Here is an 18759-nt window from a genome sequence, read left to right as displayed (position 1 = left end):
GTGAGATTGTTCAGGACTCAGACATATTCCAAGTGTTTGATCAGCTTGTGATTTTGTCAAGGTCTGAAGAGGCTGCTGCCTGTCTATATTAAGGATAATGATGTCACAGCAGAAGGTGGAGTCATCAGCAAATAGATAAAGGGGATTTTCCAGAGAGTCAGAGAGATAATTGATGAAGATTATGGCCACTGGAAGACAAGAGCTTCTCCCCCTGGGCTTCTGAGCTTCTGCTTCACACTGACAAGGACCAACAAGCCCAAAACATGTATTCATCGATGTTCCCTCTCCAGGGTGGACTTGATTTATAAAATTGAATTTAATTATTTTCCTGGTATTGGCTGCAGTACAATCCGATGTAGGGGGCTGTAGCTCTGCTAAGCTCATGCCTAATAGGTGGAGCCTATGCAACTGTTTAGCTCGAACTGCCTTTTAAAAAATTATAAATACAGTATCTATAACTATAAGAGAGATATTTGTGTGTGGTTTGTTGTTATGTTCATATGCGGGTTTCAGAATCTGAAACGGTTGTAGAAATGGAAACAGAGATTTGTGGTTGGGGGATGGGGGGGGTGAGGACTTGAATAAGAAAGGGGTTGAGCACTTGAAGTCACATTTTACATTACACGGAATTCCCATGGGTCCCTGCCATTATGCTGTCAAAGGACATTCCCAGAAAACTTCCAAAATATTCCACACTCTATTGGGAAATAATTCCCTTAAAATAGCCCAGTGAAACTGGGTTATCTGCTTGTATATATTTAAAACCACTTCTTTTTCTTGAATATGGCAGCTTGGCTGCCAGGTTGCTCTCATTTTTTGGGGGCACGACTGTGTTGTTTATGCTGTGCCCCAATACCAGTATCATTGATAATCATTTCACTGACCTCCAAAGGATGACAATCTGAATCAACCACATCAACCCCACCTGGTGTGGACCCTCAGGACCCTCAGCAGCCACCCTAACCACTAAGCCAACACCAGGCTTTTAAAAAAAAAAAAAACCACGAGCACCTCTTCACTGGAATGGTGACAATGAAGCTCTGTCATTTGCTGCAGGGGTCCTGCCAAACTGGGGGTGCAGTTCACCTTCTTTAGTCACCCATTACCAGTTAATAAAAGACTTAAACATTTAGCAAAGAAGAAAGATATCAGGATTAAATGGGAAAACCAGCTCAGTTTCAGTCTGTGAAATATACCATACTGCCCATGACCTCATACCACGCCAGTTGCTACACCGCTCACTACAGCACCACTCAGCCTACCTTGCATTCAAAGCCTTTTATAAGCAATCCAGCAAACAAATTCGCAAACATTTTGTTTTATGAGCAAACAAAAACCTCATGGTGTCTACAAATAATGCCATCCGAGTTCGGCCTGAGAGCCGACGTAAGAAGAAGAATAACTGTAATCCTCATGTTAAATATTTTCCTGAACATACACCAACAACTTGCCTCGATGAAGACAACAACACTGCAGAAGAAGAACCACGATAAGTGGACATGCAATGTGTCATCACGCTTCGTGCATAATGGCAGTTAAATGCTCAACGTGTCTCACCAGCTGAACAAACTTGGAATCGAAACAAATACCATCATTCATTTCTACCCCAATTACATCGCACAATGGTGGCCGTGCAGACAATGGCCACGGCGATTGTTATTAGAACATATGTATTGTCACCTGGCCAGTGAGAGATGCCATTTTGAGGTCATGTCAGCTGTGCTTGTCTGGTTTCCATTGAGTCTGAAAGGAAGAAAGACAACGTTACAAAGCAGACATGTATAACGACACGTACTCTGCGAACAGGAAATGGGGTTGACACTCATTGTGCTTCACAACAACAACAAAAAATTTCACAACATGTGTTACATTTCATGTTATAATAATAAATGATTTCACTCTTTATGTTTGCTTCTATGTAATAAACACGGTTTTAGTGTTTTCATCAAGCATGTTTGTTCTGTCCTCAAATCTTGCGTCTCCTTCCATTTGTACCTTCCACAGCTCCACCGCATACCCAGCTCAGCCATACCATGTGATCACAAAGAAGAAAAATACCACGTAACCTCACTTAGACCTAAGCTTTCAAGCCATCTTCACTACTTGGTCTTCCTCCTCTCTTGTCTGTGCAATTTCATTGCCAAACCGTCCCGTCCTCTCATTCAGCAAGTCCTCCAGTGTTTTACGAAAGCACCCGGTATGCCAAACGTCTTCTCATATTTTCCGGTTCTTCTGCTTCCGGGTCATCCACTTCTGGCTCCACTTCCAGTTCCTCATTGGAGAATACACGCAGTGTTATTCTGCAAGTCATTTCCTTTGAAAGACGTTGTGTAATAATATTGTTGGGGTTTTCAGAGGCCTCATGGAGACATGCTAACAACAAAGGGATGTCGAGTGCAGTTATATCTGCAGTATTTTGTCCAGATAAATTACCAATCCCCTTGTATCAGTGGAAAGGGAAAGCCTGGTGTTTACTTAGCGGACAAGGTGGCTGGCTTAAGATCTAAGGGTCTTGAGTTTGATTGAGCCCCTGTCATGCTGTTGCAATAACACCAGGTGAGTTTACTTAGCCTGTCATCCTTTCGAAGTCGGCAAATTGAGGACCAGCTTGCGAGTAACAAGGGTGCTGCATCAGCGGCACAGCCACTCTTCCACAAAAATGATGCAACCAGCAGCCATAGGCCGCACACAAAACAAGTGGAAAGGGAAATGTGTTGTGTTTGTGTAGAAGGATTTGAACCCCTTTGTGATTCTTCTCCATCTAAATCCTCTTTGTCTTTTCCTGTCTTCCTATCTCTCTTTCCATCTATAATATAAAAGGAATCTATAAAGGAATATATATATATATATATATATATATATATATATATATATATATATATATATATATATATATATATATATATATATATATATATACAAATATATGTGGAAACTTCCCATCGATAAAACAACACCTGGTTGGTGTTTGCTTCGTGGCTAGGGTGGCTGGCTTGGGATCTTGGGGTTCTAAGTTTGAACCCTGTTGGCTGCTGAATTAACACCAGGTGGGGTTCGTCCGTCCTTGTATCAGGCTGCCCACAATTGTCCTACAGGGGATACCACTAATCAAACCCAATCTGCATGCACTATGATACAGTTGAGTAAGGTTTCAAACAGTATGATATAGTTGAGTAAGGTTTCAAACAGTATGATATCGTTGAGTAAGGTTTCAAACAGTATGATATCGTTGAGTAAGGTTTCAAACAGTATGATATAGTTGAGTCAGGTTTCAAACAGTATGATATAGTTGAGTAAGGTTTCAAACAGTATGATATAGTTGAGTAAGGTTTCAAACAGTATGATATAGTTGAGTAAGGTTTCAAACAGTATGATAGAGTTGAGTAAGGTTTCAAACAGTATGATATCGTTGAGTAAGGTTTCAAACAGTATGATAGAGTTGAGTAAGGTTTCAAACAGTATGATATTGTTGAGTAAGGTTTCAAACAGTATGATAGAGTTGAGTAAGGTTTCAAACAGTATGATATAGTTGTGTAAGGTTTCAAACAGTATGATATCGTTGAGTAAGGTTTCAAACAGTACGATATAGTTGAGTCAGGTTTCAAACAGTATGATATAGTTGTGTAAGGTTTCAAACAGTATGATATAGTTGAGTAAGTTTTCAAACAGTATGATATAGTTGTGTAAGGTTTCAAACAGTATGATATAGTTGAGTAAGTTTTCAAACAGTATGATATAGTTGTGTAAGGTTTCAAACAGTATGATATAGTTGAGTAAGTTTTCAAACAGTATGATATAGTTGTGTAAGGTTTCAAACAGTATGATATAGTTGAGTAAGGTTTCAAACAGTATGATATAGTTGAGTAAGGTTTCAAACAGTATGATATAGTTGAGTAAGGTTTCAAACAGTATGATAGAGTTGAGTAAGGTTTCAAACAGTATGATATCGTTGAGTAAGGTTTCAAACAGTATGATAGAGTTGAGTAAGGTTTCAAACAGTATGATATTGTTGAGTAAGGTTTCAAACAGTATGATAGAGTTGAGTAAGGTTTCAAACAGTATGATATAGTTGTGTAAGGTTTCAAACAGTATGATATCGTTGAGTAAGGTTTCAAACAGTACGATATAGTTGAGTCAGGTTTCAAACAGTATGATATAGTTGTGTAAGGTTTCAAACAGTATGATATAGTTGAGTAAGTTTTCAAACAGTATGATATAGTTGTGTAAGGTTTCAAACAGTATGATATAGTTGAGTAAGTTTTCAAACAGTATGATATAGTTGAGTAAGGTTTCAAACAGTATGATATAGTTGAGTAAGTTTTCAAACAGTATGATATAGTTGAGTAAGGTTTCAAACAGTATGATACAGTTGAGTGAGGTTTCAAACAGTATGATATAGTTGAGTAAGTTTTCAAACAGTATGATACAGTTGAGTGAGGTTTCAAACAGTATGATATAGTTGAGTGAGGTTTCAAACAGTATGATATAGTTGAGTAAGGTTTCAAACAGTATGATACAGTTGAGTGAGGTTTCAAACAGTATGATATAGTTGTGTAAGGTTTCAAACAGTATGATATAGTTGTGTAAGGTTTCAAACAGTATGATATAGTTGAGTAAGTTTTCAAACAGTATGATATAGTTGAGTAAGGTTTCAAACAGTATGATATAGTTGAGTAAGTTTTCAAACAGTATGATATAGTTGAGTAAGGTTTCAAACAGTATGATACAGTTGAGTGAGGTTTCAAACAGTATGATATAGTTGAGTAAGTTTTCAAACAGTATGATACAGTTGAGTGAGGTTTCAAACAGTATGATACAGTTGAGTGAGGTTTCAAACAGTATGATATAGTTGAGTGAGGTTTCAAACAGTATGATATAGTTGAGTGAGGTTTCAAACAGTATGATATAGTTGAGTAAGGTTTCAAACAGTATGATACAGTTGAGTGAGGTTTCAAACAGTATGATATAGTTGAGTGAGGTTTCAAACAGTATGATATAGTTGAGTGAGGTTTCAAACAGTATGATATAGTTGTGTAAGGTTTCAAACAGTATGATACAGTTGAGTGAGGTTTCAAACAGTATGATATAGTTGAGTGAGGTTTCAAACAGTATGATATAGTTGTGTAAGGTTTCAAACAGTATGATATAGTTGTGTAAGGTTTCAAACAGTATGATATAGTTGAGTAAGTTTTCAAACAGTATGATACAGTTGAGTGAGGTTTCAAACAGTATGATATAGTTGAGTCAGGTTTCAAACAGTATGATATAGTTGAGTCAGGTTTCAAACAGTATGATATAGTTGTGTAAGGTTTCAAACAGTATGATATAGTTGAGTCAGGTTTCAAACAGTATGATATAGTTGAGTAAGGTTTCAAACAGTATGATATAGTTGAGTAAGGTTTCAAACAGTATGATATAGTTGAGTAAGGTTTCAAACAGTATAATATAGTTGAGTAAGGTTTCAAACAGTATGATATAGTTGAGTAAGGTTTCAAACAGTATGACAGAGTTGAGTAAGGTTTCAAACAGTATGACAGAGTTGAGTAAGGTTTCAAACAGTATGATATAGTTGAGTGAGGTTTCAAACAGTATGATATAGTTGAGTGAGGTTTCAAACAGTATGATATAGTTGAGTAAGGTTTCAAACAGTATGATACAGTTGAGTGAGGTTTCAAACAGTATGATATAGTTGTGTAAGGTTTCAAACAGTATGATATAGTTGTGTAAGGTTTCAAACAGTATGATATAGTTGAGTAAGTTTTCAAACAGTATGATACAGTTGAGTGAGGTTTCAAACAGTATGATATAGTTGAGTCAGGTTTCAAACAGTATGATATAGTTGAGTCAGGTTTCAAACAGTATGATATAGTTGTGTAAGGTTTCAAACAGTATGATATAGTTGAGTAAGTTTTCAAACAGTATGATATAGTTGTGTAAGGTTTCAAACAGTATGATATAGTTGTGTAAGGTTTCAAACAGTATGATATAGTTGAGTCAGGTTTCAAACAGTATGATATAGTTGAGTCAGGTTTCAAACAGTATGATATAGTTGTGTAAGGTTTCAAACAGTATGATATAGTTGTGTAAGGTTTCAAACAGTATGATATAGTTGAGTAAGTTTTCAAACAGTATGATACAGTTGAGTGAGGTTTCAAACAGTATGATATAGTTGAGTGAGGTTTCAAACAGTATGATATAGTTGAGTCAGGTTTCAAACAGTATGATATAGTTGAGTAAGGTTTCAAACAGTATGATACAGTTGAGTAAGGTTTCAAACAGTATGATATAGTTGAGTCAGGTTTCAAACAGTATGATATAGTTGTGTAAGGTTTCAAACAGTATGATATAGTTGTGTAAGGTTTCAAACAGTATGATATAGTTGAGTAAGTTTTCAAACAGTATGATACAGTTGAGTGAGGTTTCAAACAGTATGATATAGTTGAGTGAGGTTTCAAACAGTATGATATAGTTGAGTCAGGTTTCAAACAGTATGATATAGTTGAGTAAAGTTTCAAACAGTATGATACAGTTGAGTAAGGTTTCAAACAGTATGATACAGTTGAGTAAGGTTTCAAACAGTATAATATAGTAAGCTATGGTTGGAGAGCTGACAAGCCATGGAGTTTCCTTGGACGCACCTGCCAGACACACTGATTTACACATTCTCTCTCTGGCCTTCTCTACTTCTCATTCGATCACTTTAGGGCTGGGTGACTGACTTGCATCTCATGCCTTCCTCTAAAGCACGACAGTCATTCAGCTGCACCTCCCCCTCGACTGTTCACTACATCCTTTGTCCTTTTTTTTTCTCCACCTCCCACTTCTTACGTTGGGACCAATGTAAGCCTGCTGGCTTGCGTCGGGTGAGCAAGAGGGTGACCCTACGCCTTGCCCTAATTTCTTCCTCTGTCGATCATTCTTTTTTTGTTTTTTAATCTCGTTTCCCCGGAATGAGTGATGCACTTGTGTGTTGAAATTATAAGTTAACTGACTAAGTGGGCTTACTGTATGTGCTCGGGGTAAGAGCTTTCTTCTGTGTCACTGTATGCCTTGAAAATACGTGTCTTTGCTACTCTATACAACAAGAGAGCTGTTTGCGTGTGTGTGTGTGTGTGTGTGTGTGTCGCCATTTTTCTCAGAGATCGCTGAACAGATCTTCGTCAAACTTTTAGAGGTTCATCAGTGAGTGCCGGGGGAGTGTTTTCGGCAAAAAAAAAAATAATAATAATAATAATAAAAAAATAAAAAACTTTGACAAAAAAAGTTCTTTTTTGGGGATGTTTAAAAAAAAAAAATTTAAATCGCTCCATTGTGCCTAAGCCTTTGCAATTATGTGAAAGGTAATATTAAATGATCCCAGACCTAGTTCCTTTTTGGGTGTACGGAAGTGCCCTACTCACCAAACTCTCTTCCCATGGTATTCAAGGCCATCTCCACTCATGGCTCGCAGACTTCCTCTCCTGTCGCAGTCAACGTGTGGCCCTAAATGGAGTTCTTTCATCCCCTCTTCCTGTGCAGGCTGGAGTTCCTCAAGGTAGCGTTCTGGGCCCTGTTCTTTTTCTGGTTTTCATCAATGATCTCTCGGACTCTCTGGAAAATCCTCTATTTCTCTTTGCCGATGACTCCACCCTCTGCCGTACCATCTGTCATCCCTCAGACCGGCAAGCAGCAGCTTCTTCGCTCACTGCAGATCTGGATAAAATCACAAACTGGTCCAACACGTGGAACATGTCTTTCAATCCAGACAAATCTCACACTCTCACTATGTCTCTTCGAAAGGACCGTTTAGAAAACCCCCCCATCCACTTTCTCAACAATCCTCTGGAAGAAGTCTTTTCTATCAAGCTTCTGGGTCTCACTATCTGCCATGACCTTTCCTGGGAAAGTCACATTTCCAACCTTGCCTCAAAAGCCAGTCGCCGACTGGGAATCCTCCGTCGTGCAAAGTCCTTCCTCGGCCCTCTTGAGCTCCTGACCACTTACAAAGCTTTTGTCCGTAGCCTGATGGAGTACTGCTCTCCCCTCTGGGCTGGTGCTCCTGCCTCCCACCTTTCTCGACTTCACGCTGTCGAAACCAGGGCTTTTAAGATCATTGGCATCTCCCGCAATGAAGCTGAGTCTTTGGGCCTCTCACTCAATCACCGCAGGTTGGTCGGTGGTCTTTCTGTCTTCTACCGACTCCTCTCCAGCCTTGCCCCCCTGCTCTCTCTGCGATTTGTCCCAACCACATTTCCACAGGGCGCTCAAGGTCCGCCAACAACCCCCTTCTGGTAAAACTACCAAAATCACGAATCACTGCTCATCTTCACTCTTTCATTCCTCTTTTTTCCCGCCTTTGGAATAAACTTCCTCACTCTATTCTTTCCCATTCTTCCCTCCAGGCTTTCAAAACAGCTGTTCACCACCACCTCTTATCTTCCCCCATCCAAATCCTCGATCTTTTCTACCCCCGATAATCCACCCAAGCCCACTTCCTTCAATTCTCCTGCTTTCCTTCCTGAAAGTCCCTGTAATGTCCATCTTCTCCTCGCCATGTTCCCCGTCCCATCCCCATCCCTCTCCCTTCCACAGTTCACCTGTGTCTGTTCCCCAATGATTTGTCCCTTCCACTCCCGCCCCTCTAGTCTCATGCCTCCTTGCTGTGAGTTGTGTGTTAGTTCTCATACGAGCCTCGACCAAGGTATACAAACAAAAAAAAAAAAAAAAAAAAAAAAAAAAAAAAAAAATGTTTTAGCCCCCCACAAAAACTTGACCGGGCAACACCAGGTAACTTTATGAACTGTCCTTTATAAACTGCTTTCCAAACTTCCCGATAATCTCTTTCCATTGGTTAGACATTGCATGTAAATTTATGACAGGAAGTCCTGCCCCATCATTTTGTTATGATTAGACATTAGCCAACGTTCCACTTACGGTATTGCTCGGCTATTTTGATTGACAGCGGTGGGGTGTTGGGAAGCACAGTCCTTATCTGGGGCGATTAATTTGCCAGTAAGGTAAAGCGGAATTTGGACACTGGATGCTACTTAAATTAAGTGTGTCAGACTGTGTCTGTGGTTGCTTAGTAACCTGTCGTGCCCTGCGGCTGGTCGACTTAAGGGTCATTGGCCAGGAAGTGGGTCGGAGAACTCCTCTCGTGACCGCGCAACCCCAAAATCCATAACAATATGATACAGTATATTTAAAAGTGAAACCCTCTGGAATTGTCTTGTCCTTTCATTTTATATTTGCTTTCATCCCTGGGTAGTTGTGTTGTCTATGTTTCATGTAAACATTTACGCAGCTGTTCATCTTTGTTCTTGTATATACATCCCCTGCATCGACATCACACTTGACTGAGTGACATGGATAATAATAATTCCCTTACAAGGAACTTCAACACAAGGCCACAAAGCCTGCGCTATGGTTGCCAGTAGTTTGTTTAATCTCTATCCTTTTTAAATGCTGAGCATCAAGCAAAGAAGCAGCACATACCATTTTTAAAGTCTTTGGTATGACTCGACCAGGTTTCGAACCACCGACCTTCCAGACTGAAAATGAACGCTCTAACCATTATACACTGGGTCTGGTTGAATGGTTAGATGCATGGCCATTTTGGAGGGATTCCCTCAATGAACTAGAGCATGAAAGATGTCAAAGAAAGAGGTCATTACAAGTAAAGAAACACCTGTATCTTACAAATATGGGTTATGCTTCAGTCACATTTGGCTCGGCGGCCGTAGGGTCTAAAAAAATCTATAGCCACTAGCAATTATAGGGCAGCCACAGTATTTCCACGGTCACACAATGTAGCAGTCACATATGTTTTTATTTTTTGGGTAGCCACACGGGGTATTTAGAAATTGTGGAGACCGAAAACGTGGGGGTGCCGTACGGTCTTTGATTTGATGTCGCATGGTGACCTTAGGGCGTCCCTGCGGCAGCCATAGAATTTTCAAGGCAGACGCAAGGTTGCCTCAAGGTGCCCGCAAGGTGACCGCAGGGGGACCCTAAGGCGAACGTGTAAATAGTGCGGCCGCCGTAATTTTTTGGGAGTTGGCAAAATTCATTTTTCATTGATAAGAGCCTACGGAAAATGCACGGATAACGCAAGCCCACCGTACGCCCTACGTACGGTCGACGTGGAACACATCTACGTCATGGCTATGGCTTGTCAAATTGCTATGGCCAACTGAGAAATTAAAAAAGTTATAACTCCGCGCTTTAATTCCACGGAGACCCCTATGGCCTGTAAAAGATAGCCATACGGCGTAGGGCCACCCTGAGGCCACCTCAGAAACTCTGCGGCCGCTGCACGTTTCTGTCAATTCAGGGGGGGGGGTACGGCCGCCGTATCCTAGCCGTAGAGCAAATGTGACTCATGATTTAGGCACAATCTAGAGAGCTAGATACTGTATGATACAAAAAATAGCACTTATTGATGTAAATGATCTTTATATGAACTGAAATCACAGTACACAGACGAAAATCTGTTACCCAACATTGCCTATCATGACTGTCAATTATTTGATGTTCACAGCCAGTCCTTACACACGTAATGACCTTGGAAGATGCAAAGGACAATCAATTTATATCAAACTGGGTTTGAGATATGTCAGTTGTGCCAGGTAAGGTAATTATGTACAAAAACTGATTCACATGAGTGAGAAACAGACATGAGCAACTTTATCAATCACAGTTTATTTAAATGCTTGGTAAAGGATATCGATCCATATACTGTACTGGAGAATCGTGCGATAAACTAAAACAAGAGCGATGTCGATGGCGCGCCTTCGCAAATCCCCACGCTTCTCACCAAAAGCAAAGTTGAAAGATGGCAAAAGGTCCACCAGAAATGACCCAATACCAAGTTTTGTGTTAAAACCTTTTTCCGTTTTGACCCCTGTGACCCTAATTCTCCACCCCCTGGTGCATGCACCCAGGAGGACAAATCCAAATAATCGTTAAATATATAATACATCCCCGAATGGTGATTTCATATACAAAGTTTTATGCAAAGTTTTTTTTTAATGTTTGTGTAATTGCATTTTTTGTTATTTGACCTTTTGACCCCAGCGCAAATGCTGCTCTTGCATATTCTTGCCATGTGTTGATCATATAACTCCCAAGTTTGGTGAATGTCTGCCCAACCGTTTACAAGATAGCATGACGGATTAGAGTAGCGGTCCAGCCCAGGAAAATTCGGTCGACCCCAACTGGAGGTAGAACCAGCTAAAACTGGTATAATTTTATTCCTCAGGATGTCTAGTTTTTATAAAATGATGTTGTAGTTGCAGCAAGTGTGTACAACATGCAAAGTTAACCCCTTCTTTGTGGACATCCATGAAAAATTGCCATTTTCAATTATCGCCACAAACATTGAAATGAGCCAAGTTAAATTCAACCGAAGTTCTTTATTTTAATTTATTTGGTATAATAGACACTAGACAACACATTCAACGGGGTTTAAAACCAATCCAAGGGTTGGAGGGTTTAAAAAAACCCCATCAAAACTGAAAAGTTAGTGACTTTTGGTAGCGTCAGCCAAATCGTCCCAAATCCTACCCCTAACGGATGTTGTATCAGTGTCAGACCAACTTGTATTCCTTTTCCTGCATACCCCAGATATGCAAAACTGACAATGAGAGAGGCAAAATTGATACAGTGTGGCATGTTACCCCTGGTTTGCGACAGTGCCCAAAATTGGCACCTGTGTCTACGTGTCGATCTCATTTTCATCCTGTCCTGCTGGTGTGTTATTTTGATTTTGACACTCTGTGCATGAACAGGCATCAATACAATCAAGTCCAGCAAGCTGACAAGGACACTTCTTTCCATTGGAGCAGTCCTTATCTTTGCAGTACAAGTGAGTGAGGTCTCGCACCTCGACTGGAGCCGGTGGCTTTGAGAACATGGTCGGTGTGATGCCTCCATCATCACAAGCACTCCAGCCATAACCAACTGGTTGAGTTTCCTCCTGGTAAGCAAAATATGACTGTTACACCAGATCCTAGTCTGGTACTTGGCACGTAGGACATGCTGTTTGAACGCATCTTCCGTGGGCGGAAGCATTGAAGCTGCTTTGTCCGTCGTTGTTGCCATTAGGTAGCGCATCTCATCTAGAGTTTGGACATCTTTTCCCTTCTTTCCGTACAGCAACAATGCGAACACCTGTGCAACGTTCCCATCATTCTCATGAAAGGTTGTCAAATCTGCGAGACTGTCAATGTTTTTGACAAGTTTGGAGTAGGCAGTCTTCTTGCCGATCCTGTTCATTGAACACATCGTATCGCATCCTGTCAAGCCGTGAGCAGCAGGGAGGCTACCACAAACTGTCGGACCAAGTTGGTCCACAATTTCTTGAACTGGGATGTACCGCTTCTTGCCAGACTGTCCAGCATACATGAATACTTGCTCTGGGAGAGACTGCAGGCATGGAGAATCATCCTAGTGTCTGCTTCCTCTTGGTTGGAGTGGAGGCTCTCCAAGTAAGTCACGCCTGTTGAGGTCACAGCCTTCACAAGTTTTCCATCAGTAAATCCCCCTGCCAAAATGACACATTTATCATGTGGGATGTACTCCCCTGCATGGTCTACAATGTATTCTCAGAAGTAATTGGCAAGACATGCCTTGTTGCTGACGTCTCTCAGAAACTGGAGTCCAATTGTTCAGAGATTCTAACATCACTCCCACAGAGTCCAGATTCAACATCATCCGCCTATCTCATTGATGGAATGGCCATGATGCAATCACAAAATGAAAACCACTTCCGTACATTCAAAGATTTGGTGGATGTTGTGGAAAAACGAACAGTACGGCTGCTGACAAATCCTTCCCTGGATTTGAGTTGTCACCATTGTCTTCGACCACTATGATCATCCATCGTCCATCAAAACAGTAGAGGCAACGCCGGGGTACCTCTGTTTCAGAATTACCCACGTACCAAATTCAGGAAAACAGACAAGTCCTAAACTATCGTAGGTTTCTGAGAAAGGTCAGCAACAAGGCAACATCTGTTAGGGGTAGGATTTGGGATGATTTGTCCGATGCTACCAAAAGTCACGATCTTTTTAGTTTTGATGGGTTTTTTTTTTTTACCCTCCAACCCTTGGATTAGCTCTAAACCCCATTGAATGTGTTGTCTAGTGTCTATGACACCAAATAAATTAAAATAAGGATCTTTGGTTGAATTTAACTTGGCTCATTTCAATGGATGTGGCGATAATTGAAAATGGCAATTTTTCATGGATGTCCATAAGGAAGGGGTTAATTTGGCATGTTGTACACAGTTGCTGCAACTACAACATCATTTTTCTGAAAACTAGACATCCAGAGGAATAAAATGATACCAGTTTTAGCTGGTTCTACCTCCGGTTGGGGTATCTCCTGAAATAGAGGCCTTTTTCGGTCTTGGCTGCTACTCTGGATGGACAGACAGATAGACGGAGCTGCTTACAATATCCCGCAGTTTTTTTTCCAAAAAGCGTGGGGATAATGAATAATTACAATGCACTTTGATGATCTTCAATGAGTGTGAGACATGACCCACTTGTAAGGGACTCTCGCTAATCGACATTACCATCATAAGATCAACAACAACGTTTCTGTTGAACTGAAAGAATACATATTATAATTTCAATAATAACGTGATTTTCAATAACTTTCGGTAATCTGTAGTCATGTCTATCACTTTCCCTGCCAGATCTATGAGCACACCCAATTAATTACTTGACACAAATTTAGTCATGACTCCGAAAGAAAGCAGATTACAGCAGAGAGCACCAATAGCCAGGGTGGAGGGTAAGTTCAAGCATGACAATCAATGTCTCCAAGATAGCGGACCTCAAAATTGGGAGCGTCACACATAGACTTTATTATGCATTTATTTTTGTACACATAGTCGAGGCTCATGGAAGAACTTTCTCTAAACCACACTGCAGATGCAATGCTTTTCATGTTTTTTTGTTTTGTTTATTTGTTTATCCTTTTCTTTACTTCACTCAGTGTGTTCTATCCATTTATTGGGTCACCGAAATAGGTGACCCTTATTGTCAGTAATTCTGTCTGTTTGTTTGGATGTTTGTTCGTTGGTCATCAGCATAATTGGTTTTTATTGACCAAACTCGGGTGGTAGGTACATCTTATGACCTCGTGCTTTGGAAATTGTGATGGTTGCTAGTATAAGGACGCTTTCGTTCCCGAGCAACAGACGAAAAACATTCAAAATCGGTACCGTTCACGCGAAATCAATTCCGAAAGCCATTATCCCACATAGGCTTATGAAATTTGGCAAGCATCATCTAAAGGTGACGCTCTACCAAATATATTCCGGTTTTTGTGATATATGGAATAGTTTACCCGCAGCGCCCCCTACAAATGGGGTATGCCCGAAAATTGAAGGTCCCCGAGCGACCGGGTGAGTGCATCGATCCGAATGAAACTTTGCAGGTTCATAGCAGGCAATGAGTACTACAACTTTGCCTCAGGACATATTGACCGATATTGCTTAGGTCAGGGGTCAAAGGGCAAAAATCGATAATATGCGAGAGCTGGAGGTGCCTTCGCGCTAAATACTCCTCCTCCTAGGGTTTTGGTCAGATGGTCATGAAAATTCACACTAATCATCTGGAATGCATTGTGCACAAACGATCGAGCCGAATTTTCAATTTGTATCTTTGTTCACCCACAGCACCCCCTCGAACTTTGGGGATTTCCGATATCAAACCGCATTTTCGGTACTTTTCATTCAAATTGATACCGAGTCGTTATCAGTAGATGGAACTCGATGAGATTTGGTATGCATAATCTTAAGGTGATTCTCTATCCGCTATATGACATTCATTTTTTTCTATATCTTATAGTTTCCAAATGGTAACCTTCTCAACTTGGGTGTCCGAGGGCCATTGAGCATTCCAGCTGAAAATTCAAAGTACACTAGCTCCAAGACGGTTGAACCGAATCGAATGAATCTTTACATGCTTATAGACCGTAATGAGTACTACAATTTTGCTCATTTGCATAATGACCTATCTCGAGTAGGTCAGGGGTCAAAGGTCAATAAGTGCATTTTTCGGGCGAAATTACCATTCAAATCCCCCTTGCTCCTACACGGATTAACCGATATGAATGTAAGTTCATAGGTACATAGTACTCAATGAGTACTACAACTTTGCTTCAGGACATATTGACCTATCTCAGCTAGGTCAGGGGTCAAAGGTCAATGAGTGCATTTTTCAGGCAAAATGACCATTCAAATCCTCCTTGCTCCCACATGGGTTAACCGATACGAATGAAAGTTCATAGGTACAGAGTACTCAATGGGTACTACAACTTTGCTTCAGGACATATTGACCTATCTCAGTTAGGTCAGGGGTCAAAGGTCAATGAGTGCATTGTTCAGGCAAAATGACCATTCAAAGCCCCCTTGCTCATACACAGGTTAACCGATTCGATTGCAATTTCGTAAGTACTTAGTACTCGATTAACTCAGATCAGGGGTCAAAGGTCATCGGATGCTCGGCGACCCATGGCTGCCTACCGGCTTGTTTTCTTATTATTCAGCCACTCCAGTGTGGCTTTTGCTTTGTGTTTCGGATCATTGTCCTGCTGAAATGTGAATTTCCTACCCAGTTTCAAATTCATGGTCGACTCGAGCAGGTTTTCATCAAGGATTCTCCTGTACTTTGCACCATCCATTGTCAATTCCATCCTGACAAGTTTGCCAGTCTCTGCTGATGAAAAGCAGCCTCAATAACATGATGCTGCCTACAGGGTTCCCACTTATTTTGAGATGTCTTTTTTAAGGACTTTTTAAGGACTTTTAAGGGCTGAAATAACCCCTTTTTAGGACCACATCCTAGATATTCCAGGGGTAAATTGAGGTGAGTCACCTAGAAATTAACAAAGATAGTAAGTTTACAAAAAATCTATTTTAATAATGAACATACAGAACACAGCAGGAGCTTATTCAGTCCACAAAGCACATCGCGCCACACAGCCAATTGGCAAATTCACTTCACAGTTACTGTAGAATCAGCCAGGAGCAGTCACAAGTTTCCAGATGGCAGCACTCTCAATGTTAATGTGTTATTATGTTAAAATGTTATTGTAGGTGCTGCCACCTGCAAAGTTGTAGCAGCTCTTGACTGCTTCTACACTACAGAACAGTACATTTTGTGAACTACATGTCATTGTAATATCCAATTAGGACATAGCAGGCAAGGATTTAGCCTAGTCCTCAATTTCTCTTTCTAGAACTTTGAGTTCACCCCGTTTTTGCTTGGCAGAGTGCCTGAGAGCATTTAATTTTACCAGAAGACTGTGGCTAGTTTTGCCACCTTTTGCCTCAGCCTCGTCTGCATATTTTTCTGACAATGTGGTCAGACCTTCTATGTCAGTTTCCAACACCTTCTTTCTCTTTTTCAAACCATCCACTTCATCTTCAACCATTTTTCGTTTTCTTTGGATGGCTTCTTGCCCTTTCTTTCTTTTCTCTTCTTCAAGATATTGATGGTATTTATGTCGAGAACTGGAGGCTGAGGATAGCAGTTCCTTTGTGATTTCAACTTTGAGCATTCCACCTACCAGTACAAAATAGTCAATGATCTGCCTCAGTGCCACAAGCATGCCTTCACCCAGATTGTCCTCTATCTGTCTGTTGAGGGAAAAACCCCTCTCAACAGATGCCTGACCATGGGAAACTAGCAACACTTTACGAACTAGACCTCATAGCTGAAAAATATAAAAGTACCAGGTATGTATTTACATTGTAATCAAATACATACCAGATACCATGCATGCTGCGAGACAATTCGGTCAATCACTCAATGCCCAAAAGATCGTTGATCATATATCAGAATAGGCAAACACAGTTTCACTCACCTTGTAGATGTTTTTGTCCTTTACCATGGACGGTGACGACAGAAACTCCCAAATTTTCACAGAGAAAGATTTGCGGCACACACGACAATGAGCAGAAGATCGACAACCGGGATCTTTCTCCAACCATCCTTTGAATTCCGGTTTATCAAGCCAGGTAGCTTGGAAATAGCATTGTCCAGGCATCCTTTGATGTATTGTGCATATAAATTTGGGTCAAGAAATTCTATAAATGTCAATGATAATGGATATAATAGGCGTATTGTTCAGCTCTTTTATCGTGATGACAGCGAGCACAATGGCGGCCGAAGTTTGCCGAGATGACCCGAATGCAAACACGTGACCACTTCGGCAGCCTCGCAAAAACAAAGCCACGTGCTCTGGCATGAGGGCGGGCGGGAATTTTTAGCCACGTCTCGCGTAGCAAACGTGGCTCTAAGGCCGAGGTCACATTTACCACGGCGGTCGTGGGGTCTCCAAAATCTGCGGCCACTAGCAATTATACGGCGGCCACAGTATTTCCACGGTCACACAATGTAGCAGTCACATATGTTTTTATTTTTCGGGTAGCCGCACGGCGTATTTAGAAATTGTGGAGACTGAAAAAGTGGGGGTGCCGTGCGGTCTTTGATTTGATGTCGCACGTTGACCTTGGGGCGTCGCTGCGGTGGCCATAGAATTTTCAAGGCAGACGCAAGGTGCCCGCAAGGCAACCGCAGGGGGACCCTAAGGCAAACGTGCGGCCAGACGGACGGTAATGAGTGGGTATATATACCAGTTCTTTTTTTTAATGAAATAAAAATATACCAGTATATATAACTGAATATACTATAACTATAATATACCGTGGTGCCCCCAGAATCCGAACGCCCCATTGTTTGAACAAATTGGAATCCGAACAATTTTTTTCGAGAAAATTTTGCCCTAAAAACCTAATACATCTTAAAAAACTGAACACAACGAGGCGTTCATGTTTGTTCACGTGCCTCCCCCACCTGTTCGAGCCGCATCTTCGCGCTTTGTTCATTCAGTTTGTCGGTGGAAGTCCTTGTGAAAGCATCTCTCATGTGTTGATCGATACTTGAGGCCTCAGTTACATTTGCTCTATGGCGAGGATACGGTGGCTGTACGCCCTCTGAATTGAGAGAAACGTGCGGCGGCTGCAGAGAAACTGAGGTGGCCTCAGGGTGGCCCTACGCCGTGTGGCTATATTTTACAGGTTGTAAGGTCGCCGTGGAATTATAGCGCGGAGTTATAACTTTTTTCATCTCTACGTTTGCCGTAGAAATTCGACAAGCCGAAACAAAAGAACTGGTAAAAAAAATAATAATAACATTAACCCATTCGTTACCGTCTGTCTGGCCGCACGTTCGGCTTAGGGTCCCCCTGCGGTCCCCCTGTGGGCACCTTGCGTCCGCCTTGAAAATTCTATGGCCGCCGCAGGAACGCCCTAAGGTCACCGTGCGACATCAAATCAAAGACGGTACGACACCCCCACGTTTTCGGTCTCCACAATTTATAAATACCCCGTGTGTCTACCCGAAAAATAAAAACATGTGACTGCTACATTGTGTGACCGTGGAAATACTGCGGCCGCTTTATAATTGCTAGTGCCCGTACATTTTGTAGACCCTCCGGCCGCCGAGCCAAATGTGACTTAGGCCTTACCTCGTGTTTTCACCTTCATTTGTGATGTTTGTTTTTTTAAATCATCTTGTGTTTTAATTAATAACAAAAAAAGCAATCCAATCACGTGATGTGACGGACTGTCGGGCAAGGATTGAATTCCACAGCAAAACCAGTTGTAATTTGGAATATCCATGATTACGTCAGCCCGATGCGTTTGATGAAAGTAATTGTGGTTCTGCGGGCATCATGTTTGATGAGCTGCCCTGGGGGCAG

The 18759-nt window shown here is 41.2% G+C and overlaps 1 protein-coding gene across 1 annotated transcript in view; it reads right to left on the bottom strand.

Moving 5' to 3' along the window:
* The window catches only part of LOC147035458 (glutamate receptor ionotropic, NMDA 2C-like), a 343991-nt gene that overhangs the window by 50721 nt on the left and 274511 nt on the right, over positions 1-18759 (bottom strand). Inside the window, exon 7 of the mRNA XM_085898846.1 lies at positions 1681-1743. Within this exon, the coding sequence (XP_085754972.1) occupies positions 1681-1743 (63 nt within the window). The remainder of the gene's footprint in view (positions 1-1680; positions 1744-18759) is intronic.

This window comes from Eptatretus burgeri, chromosome 1 (genome assembly GCF_056783735.1).
Source record: "Eptatretus burgeri isolate ZD-2024b chromosome 1, Ebu_testis_v1, whole genome shotgun sequence".
Classification (NCBI taxonomy): Eukaryota; Metazoa; Chordata; class Myxini; order Myxiniformes; family Myxinidae; genus Eptatretus; species Eptatretus burgeri.
The sequence above is the reverse complement of the archived record's forward strand: the minus strand, read 5'-3'. Positions and strand labels throughout refer to the sequence as shown.